This window comes from Drosophila navojoa, chromosome X, assembly GCF_054131105.1.
Source record: "Drosophila navojoa isolate 15081-1374.11 chromosome X, UAZ_NAV_1.0, whole genome shotgun sequence".
Classification (NCBI taxonomy): domain Eukaryota; kingdom Metazoa; phylum Arthropoda; class Insecta; order Diptera; family Drosophilidae; genus Drosophila; species Drosophila navojoa.
Genome location: NC_142895.1, coordinates 24,869,951 through 24,882,636, shown reverse-complemented (window position 1 = coordinate 24,882,636; position 12,686 = coordinate 24,869,951). Strand labels below are relative to the sequence as shown.

At 43.2% G+C, this 12,686-nt stretch overlaps 1 protein-coding gene across 1 annotated transcript; it reads left to right on the top strand.

The window, feature by feature from the left end:
• Window positions 1–917: 917 nt before the first annotated feature.
• On the top strand, window positions 918–6,690 carry LOC115564830 (pyridoxal-dependent decarboxylase domain-containing protein 1). Its single transcript, XM_030389564.2, has 6 exons — window positions 918–1,310; window positions 1,490–2,668; window positions 4,306–4,575; window positions 4,632–5,147; window positions 5,206–5,399; window positions 5,462–6,690. Exons 1-6 carry the CDS (start codon window positions 1,068–1,070, stop codon window positions 5,823–5,825), a joined length of 2,766 nt encoding a protein of 921 aa, XP_030245424.1. The 5' UTR covers window positions 918–1,067; the 3' UTR covers window positions 5,826–6,690.
• Window positions 6,691–12,686: the final 5,996 nt, after the last annotated feature.

The window sequence follows — 12,686 nt, the reverse complement described above, 5'->3', positions numbered from 1 at the left end:
TTGATTGAAAGGTTCTATGAGGTTTTTTATTTTTAATAAAGTTTATGGTGGGTGGGAGGTATGGTGCGGGCAGACTCTTGCGGCTGCCTGGCCAAATTGATGCATGTGCAGCGGCACATTCCGGCGGCACCGTCGCAAATCCCCGGCACAACAGACGCCAAAGCCACAAGGGTAACCAAGTGCAGCCAATTGGGTATGGTGGGTTCGATCGATGGGTGGGCCCGCGGGGGGTACATACATATGTATGTACATATACACACATGCATACCTACATAAATACATACATACATCTATTTGAAAAAGCAGCATCGATATGTTATTTGCATGTGTTGTGGGCAGGCGGACTCGCAAATCCCAATGCTCCGGCAACTTTTAGCTGGCGAACCAGCTCAGCTCAGCTCAGCGAACGCGAAACTTTCTCAGCAAGTTTATGCATGAATAAAGTGCAAAGCTACAAGCGCACACAGACGCCGACACACATGTGTGTGTATGTATGTATGTGTGTGTTGATGCACATATTGCCTGGCAACATGGTCGAAACTCTCCATGTTCCATGTTCCCCATGTTCGCATAATCCAGTCGCATACAAATGTTGCTCGACTTTTGCAAAAGTTGCATTTTATTTAGTGCCGTCGAAACACATGTCGCAAAACAAATGCAAAAGCTGCAAATATGCATTAGTGACAGCAACTGATATTTGGGTCAGTGCTGAGAAAGTCAAATAAAAGAAACAATAATAAAAATAAATAGAACAATGAAAGTCAAGTAAACTTATGTAAGTAGACACATTTAAATTATTGGCGCCCTGTAACGGCTGCAGCGCTGCCAACTTGCTGCAAGTGCGCCAATCGTTAAACGATATTATGTGTGTCGCATATCGATAGCATGCATCGATTATGTGGCTGCGTATGCAGTGTGACCACACATGCCAACCATTCGAAATCCTCAAATTTGTAGTTGGGCTAATTCCATAGTAGAACTCCACATCAGCTAGAATAACAGAAAAACAGGCAGAACGAATCGAAAAGCGCAGCCACGAAAAGTTTGCCAAGCTAACCTATAGAATTATGTCAGCGGCTGGAGTTGATGCCGAGCCAAACGCTGCCGCTGCCCAACAGGCACGGCCGCAGCCGCAGCCGCAGCCGCCGTCTCCTTCGACACCGTCATCAATGGGCACAAAAGCAATAACAACGTCAACGTCAGCGACGATAGCGGCAACGATACCAACTACAACAACAACAACGGCAGCAGCAGCAGCAGCAGCGGCGGCGGCGGCAACACCAGCAGTGGCTGAAATTGCCGCATCCAGCGTAAGTTGTTGGCATTTGATGACGACGACGAAGACACGTCAACGTCAACGTCTTATTGTTTTGATAGTGTTTACAGTTGCGGCAACTGTTTTTGTTGCTGCTGCGGCTCTCTCTCTCACACACACACTCTCATTGCTGTTGTTGTTGTTGTTGTGGTTAATTGTGATGTTTCATTTTAGATACGCTCCGGCCTGGCTGAGTTGGAGCTGCGCTCCTCTCAGATGCTGCAGCGGCTGGAGAACGTGAAGGCTGTGCCCGGCTCGCCGGCGAAGGTGATCAGCGATGCGTCCGGCGACAACCAGAGCTCCGGCGACAGCCAGTCGCTGCAGGAGCAGTCGGAGCAGGAGCGTGCACCACGCACATCCGCCGCCGAGCTGGTGCTGGCCACGCAGCTGCGCCAGGAGCACCGTGTGCCGGCGGACATACTGAAGTCGCTGGAGCAGCTGGTCGCCTACTCGGACAGCGAGGACGATCCGGAGTTTCCGCTGCCCGCCCTCGACGACGTCTCCCACTTGGCGCTCATCTCGCACAGCATTGTGGCCTACCTGTCGCACCTGGACCGCCAGCATCTGCTGCGCGTCACGAACAGCATCTCCGGCGACGCCACCCGCTGGCTGGGCACCCTGTTCCACTTCAGCAACGCCGCGAGCAGCTTCCATGCGGACAACGCCGACGCCGTCCTGCGCACCGTGCGCCTGGCCATAGTCGCCCGCTGTCCGGGCTACCTGGAGGGCGGCATTCCGGCCCTGGCCCAGCCGTGCTTCTACATCTCGGAGAACACGACGCCGGTGCGGCTGCAGTACGCCTGCCGGCAGCTGGGCATCTCGCTGGACGCCATCAAGATCATACCGGAGGACAGCAAGTACGGCACCATGGATCTGGCCCAGCTCCAGAAGCAGGTGCAGCTGGACCTGGCCGCCAGCCGCACCCCGCTCCTGGTGGTCGCCGACATCGGCGCCTCGCTCTGCGGCTACGTGGACAACCTGCAGCGCCTGCGCGACGTCTGCAAGGCCCACAACATGTGGCTCCATGCCAGCGGGCACGGCCTGGCCGCGCTCGTCTGCGCCCAGAGTCCCGGCAGCGTGCACGACGTGCTCCACTCGATGGCCCTCAACCTGGGCAGCTGGCTGGGCGTGCCCAGTCTGCCCATTGTGCTGCTCCATCGGCCGCTCCAGAACAGCGCGCTGAGTGCCTTCGAATCGGACCCGATCCTCTCCCGGCGCCTCAACGCCCTCTCTCTGTGGACCAGCCTGCAGGCGCTCGGCCGCAAGGCCATCGCCGAGCGGCTCCACGTCGCATTCCAGACATGCAGTATTCTCTTCGAGATAGCCTCCAAGTGCGAGGGCATCCGAGTGCTGGTAACGTAGTAGCCAAACCCTAGACCCATAAGACCCTAACCCAAATGGAATATAAGCATCCATAGAGATTGATATTTTAAGAAAGATAGTTTAATGGAACAGCCTATAGTAAATATCTATGTCTATAGGATATTAGTCCCATTATCTTATCAATTGACTGTATAGATCTATAGAGATTTAGTTCCTTCTCTATATTGTCAAAAGTCGTACCATATCGATAGAACTTCAATTAGGTATTTTGTGTTATATATAGGAAGTTATTCACGTGAAACTCGTAGAAATTGAGTGAATACTCTATCTAATCTTTCCATTGTCAAGCTTAGACAATTTGTTCTAATTTTTCCAATTTTCTTCCCTAACCAATCTGATAAACTAGTCGTACTACTCTCTATCTATATTATCCATTATCCACATATTATTTTTAGAAATTGACTGAGACCCAAGAGAGTTGGCATAGATTTACTTTGTCTATAGATATATTAGTCATGTATATTAGTCATATATTAGTATAGTATTCGTAGTACCAAGTATACCCATGCAGGCCTCTAATTGGCACTACGATGAATCTATTTTATTTTGAATAGGAAGCTATTCCCATTCTAATTGTGAAGCATTTAAGGAGTTATATAATAGAGCAGTCGTACCACACATATTTCTATACGACGTTAACCTCATCTTACTTACTTAGAAGTTGGCATAGATTTACTTCATGTTCCTATATAGAGTATTATCTAGTCTTGTTATATCTATACGGAATATGCTATTGATTCCATTATGGGATATTAGTCATTCTAAGCCCTTGTCCTACTTGGATCCAGAAGGAAGAGACAGCATAGATTGACTTCATGTATCCAGATATGAACTGTGTTATCTGTTTGATATGATGGCCTAAGATATTAATAGGATTTCGATGGCATATTAGGAATCACCCCCATTTTCCATATTTAAATGGGGGCAGACTCAGCATAGATGAGGATTTAAAGATCCCTAGCCCCTATTAGTAATATATTAATGGGATCCCAATTACATTTCAAGGAATTTATCCCATTTTCCCATTGTAAACCCTTATCGAAGCAACACAATCTAAGATAATCCGAGACTTGGCATAGTTTTTAGTGTCTTTCTAGGTTTACTATTTTGCTATCTATCAATTTGTTATCCCAATTATTCATTCTTAAAGATTTATTGTTTGTCTTGTCTGATCTCTTCATATCTATACGATTATATCGTACATCAGTAGTGGGATATTCTTAAAGACTTCTTAGTACATATGATGGAAGTTATCTATACCAAACTTTTATCGCAACAATCGAAGCTAGGCAATTCGATATTTAGTTCGCATGATATATATGATATGATAATATTGATAGAACTTCAATGACAACCGAAGGTAGCCAAGTCCATTTCCCACTCCAAGTTCTTATCAAGCCAATCCAATCTAGGGTAATACGATTTTAATCAGAACTAAAAGAAGGTATTCCCATTGCCCCCTCCAAACTCTGAAAGGAAGATGGTGCCATGTAGCTCTCCCTGCTGTTAGCAAGCCATTCTAGTGTTAAGGCATCCGAGTAACTTAACCTCGTCTTCCATTTTGTTCCGTTGCCCCTAATCTTCCATTGTGAATCTGTTTTCCGTAGAGTCACACGCCCGGTGCTCAGACGGGCGCCGCCCTGTCGGACATCATTCACAGCGCGTTCGACGTGAACGCCCTGTTCGACGCAGCTGCTCCGGTGGTGGTCTACCAGTTCGACGGCAGCACAACCATTCCAATCACGCCGAGCGCCGAGCCGGCAGCAGCGGCGGCGGCTGAGGCGGGCCAGAAGCCGCTGGAGAAGGTGAACAACGCCTCGTACTTCGATCGGCTGAACTCCTGGCTGGGCCAGATACTGCAGCGCGACTGTCCCAATGTGAGTAACTGCGTCCGCAGCGACATGAATCCCTGACCCGAATCTCGTTTCCGCAGTTTGACTTCGAGGTGATTGAGCATCCGACGCACGGCAGCTGCATACGCTATTGCCCGCTGGAGCTGGGCCTGGGCGAGCAGCCGCCCAGCTCGGAGAACCTGGAGAGCTTCGCCCAGAGCCTGGAGGCGCACGTGGACATACTGCGGGCCACGATCAAGCACAAGGCGCGCTTCATGCACTTGGTGGAGCGCAGCGAGGTGCTCCGGCTGGTGCCGCTGCCCGAGTGGGCGGGCATGGGCGGCGTCCGGTTCGTGCCCGAGGGCTGGGAGTCGCTGCTGACGGACCAGGCCAAAACGGAGCTCAACAAGCTGAACATCGACCTGGTGGAGGCGCTCAAGTCGACGGACAACGCCTTCTCGCTGGGCGAGGGCACCGACGGCCTCATCTGCGTGCGCTTCGGCATGGTCACGCACGAGACGGAGGTGGAGGAGCTGCTCGACCTGGTCGTCACCGTCGGCAAGAGCGTCCAGGAGAACTCGCGCGTCCTGGACACCATGTCGGAGATCGTCAAGAAGGTAAGACTGCCATCGCCATTGGCCACTGGCCATTTCAACTGATTCGATTTGAATGCAGGGCATCGAGGCGGCCACGGCGGATCTGCAGCGCGAGTCCGAGGAGAAGCTCTGGCAGGAGGGCATTCTGCGGCATGTGCCGGTCGTGGGTCGCGTCTTCAACTGGTGGTCGCCGCCGGCCAAGGAGTCGGGCATCAAGGGCCGCAGCCTCAACCTGACCCAGGGCGTCGTCGAGAGCACCGAGAACATTTACAAGTGAGCCACGATCACGTTTCATCCGAATGCCAATGCCACTAACACACGCACTCCCTCCACAGATATCACATGCAAATGTCGGGCGAGGCGGCGCATCAGCTGCCCGCCAACCGGTCGCCGCCCACGCCCATGATACAGACGCCTGTGGTGTCCACGGCCGTGCCGCCCGTTTTTCCCACCGTGGAGCCGGTGACAACGGATGCGAACGAAATGTCCCCATCGCCGACTGCTGCACCAGCGGGCGTAGGCGTGGCAACGCCAGTCGCCGCCACAGCTCTGCCCATCTCGGCAGCGGCCTCAGCGGCAGCGGCCGCAGCGGCGATCGGCAACCACGTGGACCACGCGCGCACTGTCAGCCAGAGCAGCGCCGGATCGTCGTCCGTGCCGGAGCTGGTGGCTGTGTCTGGTGCAATTAACACTAAGTGATCCACTGGCTAATGATGATGATGATGCTAATAATTATAATGATGAACAACGACACGCTTGCAGCAGCGCCCACTTATGAATACGCCCATAAACAAACCAGCAGACGGAATAATAATAATAATAATAATGCTAATAATAATAATAATAATAATAATAATGATAATAATAATAATATTACCCTAAGCATAACCAACCAGACGGAACCTTAAAACTTCGAAAGCAATTCTCTGATTCCAAAGAGCCCGATGATGATGACGATGATAATGATGACGATGATGATGATGACCATGATGACGATGATGACGTTCCCTATGCTTTTATGCATTTCAGTTCAGATCGATAGAGCTTATCTATCTATCCCTCAACTATTATCAACTATTGTATTATCATTTATCTATTCTTATATATATAAACACACACACACACATATATATATATATATATATATATATATATATAGTTTATATATATCTCTGTATTTTTAACCACTTTATTAATCATATTTTGATGCATATATATTATTTTTGTAATTTTTATTATTTCTTTTTGCATCGTTGTTGTTGCCCTTTTGCTATTGTTGTTGTTGTTGTTGTTGTTGCTCTTCTCTGTTGGGCGTTTTCAATTCCATTTTCGCACTTTCTTTTGTTTGCAACATTCTAATTTAATTTGTAATCTGTTTAGGCGCTAAGTGAAATCAAAAACAACAAAAAAAAAACAAAAACAACATTTTATATAATTAATATATGCTAATTATATACATATATATTTGTATGAAAATGATAAATATATTTATTATACAAATCGACGTGAAATATGCTGCTGAAAATGTGCACAATGATAATGAGAATAAACATTAGTATAATTAATATAATATATGAAAAAAAAAAACTTGCAAATAAATTTAAAAACTGCATTCAATTTCTGTTGTTTATTAACTGAAAAGAGATAGCTATATATGGTCGCACTCTTCATTTCCATTACGGAAAGCAAATCTGAGAAGAATCGCAGACTGAACTATTGACGGGTTGATGAATTGATGACCAACTGATGAATGATTATGTGATATATATATATATGTAAGCATGCATGTATGTACATTTGTACATGTGTATGTATGTATGTATGTCTGAATGTATGCATTTATGTTAGAATTTCAGTTTAATGTATGATGTATGACTGCATATATGTATGTATGTATGTATGCATGGCCTATTGTGTATAAATGCATGTAAGCATGTATAACTTATGATGTAATACATATACATATGTACATATACATTAACATACATTACATATACATATATAATTAAATTTACTCTTATACAGTTCAAGGCATATAAATAAATGATGCAAATAATAATAATAATAATATAATATAATAATTGTAATTAAAAGAATATAAATATTATCATACTTAAATATTGTTAGTCTTAAGTTTGAATTTGAAAAGCGGGTAAAAGCGCGCGCAAAGCGTCGGCGATCGGCAGTGCAGCCCTGCCCCCCGCTTGGAGAGGGCCCGCGAGAGTGGAGAGACTGCGCTGTGGAGAGTTCCATTGCCGACGCCAAAGCGAATTGCGAATAATATTTGTTTAATTGTCGAATTTAATTTGTTGCAGAGCATCGCGCAGGTCGGACGCAGAGAATTTTGTGCAGAATTAACAAAAGCAGTGCAAAGAGCAAGAGTGAAGTGTAAAAGTGCGTAAAATAAATAAATACAAACATACATACATGCATGCATATGTATATAGACAGATCAAAAATTCCACAAGTTGTTCGATTCCTTCTATTTCCCCCCTCTGCTTTCACTAACCCATCGGCGATTTCTGAGTGTGGTCTCATCCCATCTGGAAATTGTGGATTAAACCTATCCTCCGTCCCCGTGCGAGGCTTGAGTGCGCCTCGCAGCGCCACTCGCCTTAAGCCGCCCTTCGCTGGCACGCGCGTGGACGCGACGGTCTTCTCATAATTCCGACGCTCCACCCTTTCCCACTCCACGTCCTGTGTCTCATGAGTAAAAGTCTCTTGTGAGAGTAACCTGCCACAGTCGGCCACAGCGAAATTTACTCCTTTAAAAGTGGCGCCCGAGCAGGGACGCAGGGCTGGAGAGCGGCGTGGCTAAAGCGTCGACAAGAAAAAGGCGAAAAAAGAGATGAGCGAGATAGCTGCATATGTATATGTATGTATGTGAGTGTGTGAGTATTGTGCAGTTTCGAACATACCCCCCGCGCGCCACAGTCTTCGAGCTTGCGAACTTGCTTATTCGCGACTTTTGGGCGCTTGCTGTACAGAAGCGCGCTAAAGTCTAGCGTCGCCTCTAGCGATCTAGTGTTTGGAGTGCACAGTGGGCCGATAGTGGAATAAAAAATTAAATTAAATTAAAAATTAAATACAAGTAAAATAGAAATAAAATACAAATTAAATACAAATAAAATTCAAATAAAATACAAACTAAATACAAATAAAATAAAAATAAATACAAATTAAATGCAAATAAAATAGAAATTAAATGCGAAAAAAATTCAAATAAAATACAAATAAAATATTAACAAAATACAAATAAAATAAAAATAAATACAAAAATAAAATGCAACTAAATTCAAATAAATTCCAAATAAATTAAAAAAAAATACAAATTAAATAAAAATAAAATAGAAAAAATATAAACAAAATACAAATAAAATAAAAATAAATACTAATTAAATCCAAATAAAATACAACTAAATTCAAATAAAGAACTAATAAAATAAAAATAAATACAAAAATAAAATGCAACTAAATTCAAATAAATTCCAAATAAATTAAAAAAAAATACAAATAAAATACAAATTAAATAAAAATAAAATAGAAAAAATATAAACAAAATACAAATAAAATAAAAATAAATACTAATTAAATCCAAATAAAATACAACTAAATTCAAATAAAGAACTAATAAAATAGAAATAAATTCAAAATAAAATACAAATGAATTCCATATAATATTAAAATAAAACAAAGGGATTTCAAATAAAATACAAATTAAATTCCAAATAAATTTTAAAAAAATACAAATAAAATACAAATTAAATAAAAATAAAATAGAAAAAATATAAACAAAATACAAATAAAATTAAAATAAATACTAATTAAATCCAAATAAAATACAACTAAATTCAAATAAAGAACTAATAAAATAGAAATAAATTCAAAATAAAATACAAATGAATTCCATATAATATTAAAATAAAACAAAGGGATTTCAAATAAAATACAAATTAAATACAAATAAAATACAAATAAACTACAAATAAAATTCAAATAAAATATAAACGAAATACAAATAAATACAAATAAAATACAGCTAAATTCAAATAAAAGGACAAATAAAATAAAAATAAATACAAATTAAATCAAAATAAATTACAACTAAATTCTAATAAAGAACTAATAAAATACAAATAAATTCCAAGTAAAATACAAAAAATACAAATAAATTCCAAATAAAATACAAAGAAATACAAACAAAAAAAAAAAAAAAAAACAAATTAAATACAAATCAAATACAAATTAAATACAAATAAAACAAAGAAAATTCAAATAAGATGCAAAGAAAATTTAAGTAAAATACAAATAAAATACCAATAAAACACAAAGAAATATAAAACAAATTAAATCATAATAAAATACAACTAAATTCAAAAAAAGAAAAAATATAATACAAAAAAATTTCAATAAAAAAACAACAAACAAAATGTAAATAAATACAAATAAAAAATAAATTAAAATAAAGAACAAATAAAATATAAACAAATACAAATAAATAAAGTATAAAATAAAATAAAGTATAAAATAAAAATTAAAAATAAAAATAAAAATAAAATAAAAATTAAAAATAAAATAAAAATTAAAAATAAAATAAAAATAAAATAAAGGAAAGCAGAAGAGAAGCAACGTCGGACCGGTCGAAGACTATCCATCGGATGATGGCTCACGACGCAGGATCCGGAGTAGGGTTCCAGCGGGTGTGCTATCCCCTATTCGTAAAGGATGAGAGGATCGTCGCGACGGTGCTGATTGGGGGTCGAAGGATGACCGCCACGATCGACACCGGGGCCACACACAGCTTCATTAGTGAGGATTGCGTGCGCCGGCAGACGATTCGAGGGGACTTCCAGGATGTGCAGTCGCAGATTAGATTAGCCAACGGGTCTGCACTAAGTATAACGAAGATGATGAAGGTAGAGGTGGGTCTCGCAGGGAAGGTGGTATGGACGACGATGCTCGTCATGCCGAGCATGATGTACCACCTCATTCTAGGGATGGACTTTCTGTGCGCCATGGGTACCACGTTGCGTTGTGGCGACGCGGAGCTCATAATGAGGATAGAGGAGAAGCCACTGCCACACGCGCAGGGCGTGTCGATGGAGACCAGCCGGTCTGGAGGCCAGGATTTGCTCGCTAGACCAGGATCGCTAGTCGATGGACAGGGCACGCCGAACGAGGGCGCGTCGTCCGACTGGGCGAAGAAAGTAGATCATAATACGCCGAAGGGGGAACTCAAGGATCCTCCTGATGTAAAGGCAATGGGACTAAAAATCAAGGCTGAACCCATAGAAAGCCCGTCGATGCAGGGAGCACTGGATACGGAGGATAGAGGGCGTCCGACATCACCGGAAGGTTTGTGGACAAGGAGAGGCGACGACAGGGCGGCGCAATACGAGGCGACACCTAGTCGTGGAAGCAGGGAGGCTGAGCCGACGCCGCAGCGTCGCGTGGATGCCAGCCCAAGAAGAGGTCATCGCGACGACTCCCTGCGGGTGGCTGTGCGATATACACCGGGAGCCGTGGGGAGTCGACGGTGGAACACCGACCTTATCCCCAGGTCGGAGCATTCAGCCGAACGAGTCCAGGTAGTGGGAAGCAGGCGGCGCGCACTCCCGAGCGCCGTCGGGGGACCAGATCCCGGCGAGCCTGCAAACCGGAAGATGAGGATGGACTACGCGGGACCGTCGCCAGCTCGGACGCGACAGCGGACGCCGAACGTTCCCCGTGCAGGCTTCCAGGAGCCCACCCGACATGGTCGACAGGCTACGGATGCGTCACCGCCGAAGAGCCCATCGAGTGGAGCGGACCTCATGGTCGATATGACGGACGTCCTCGACGGATGGGATTCAGATATGGCGGATTGGTTCGGCAGAGAGTACGTGGCGGAGCGGGAGATGCCCCCGTTAGTGCCCTATAACTGGAAGGTGCGTCCGGCCGGGACCGTTCTGAGCGCGGACGCCATCAGGTTATTGAGAAGAGAAGTCGACGCTTGCGACCGGCGACATCGACGGACTAGGTTTAGGATGTCGGCCGACGGTGCCGTCTTTAACATCACGGTGGCGGCTACAGGAGCCGTGGTCGTCTCCCGATTGAGTAAGGGGAGGGCATAAGGCGGCTCGCCAACCCACGGCCTACATTATTTGTAGTATATAAGTTTTTAGTAGTAGGTTTTTAACATGAAAGTTTGTAGCAATTAAGCTGCAGTCATGTAATAGTATATAAGCTCGTAGTGATAAGTTTGCAGCTGAGTAGTTTCGTAGCTTTGATTAGTAGAATGTGAGTATTATTAGGATTAAGTATTGTTAATCCTGAGTTTGAATCTGAAAATCGGATGAACGCGGGCGAGCGGCCCAAGCGACAATGAAGTCAAATTAAATTCGTTAAAGAGCAGAGAATTTTGTGAAGTCAAATTTAATTCGTTAAAGAGCGTCGCGGAGATCGAACGCAGAGAATTTTGTGAAGTAGTGACAATACGCAAAGAGAAACGTGAAGTGTAAATTGCGTAAAATAAATACATATGAATATATACAGAACGAAAATTCCACAAGTTGTTCGATTCTTTTTATTTCCCCCTCTGCTTTCACTGACCCATCGGTGATTTCTGAGTGTGGTCTCATCCCATCTGGAAATTGTGGATTAAACCTATCCTCCGTCCCCGTGCGAAGCTTGAGTGCGCTTCGCAGCGCCACTCGGCTTGAGCCACCCTCCGCTGGCACGCGCGGGGACGCGACGGACTTCTCATAATCCCAACGCTCCTCCCTTCCCCACTCCTTGTCCCGTGTCTCACAATTATAAATTTCTTGTGAGAGTACCGTGGGCAGACTAAGTCTACCCCAGCGAAATTTACTTTACAATTTATATGCAGGTAAGTAATCACATGATGCTTGCATGTACATGCTACGTATGTATTATATATATATGCGTTGGTATAAATACGACGGTAGGTATTTAAGAACATATTTATATATTCACTTCTGGATGCAGTATGGGTTTGTCAGTATGTATGATGAATGGATCCACTTATGTATGTAGATCTCAGATATGCATTCACATATGTATATAAGATGTATGATTTTTGATGTTTGGTGTATGATGAATGATGCCTGATGTATGATATTTGAATGTGTATAAATCATATGTATGATGTATGATGCGTAATGATGTATATTGTATCGTGCATGTTATGATATATAATATTTGAATAAATGCTTTAATGCATATAAGTGATGTATGATGTTTGAATATATGTATTCGATGTATGATGCATGTTTGGTGTTAAATGATATATGTCGGATGTATGCACATAGAAACTAAGAGCATACGAATTTCGAAACTACGCAAGTGGAGCTAAAACATGATATAAATGGTTTCACATATACGAAATATTTTTCCAGCTACATATATTCCATATATCGACCAGTAAAACTCATTATGTAATTGATTTCTTTTTTATTGTTTTATTTTATTTTTATTAATATTTTTCGTTTTTTTTTTTTTAGCGTTTTTTATGGTTGCCACTTTTTTGCTTGAATGAAATTTTTGTCGGATTTTGGAGCC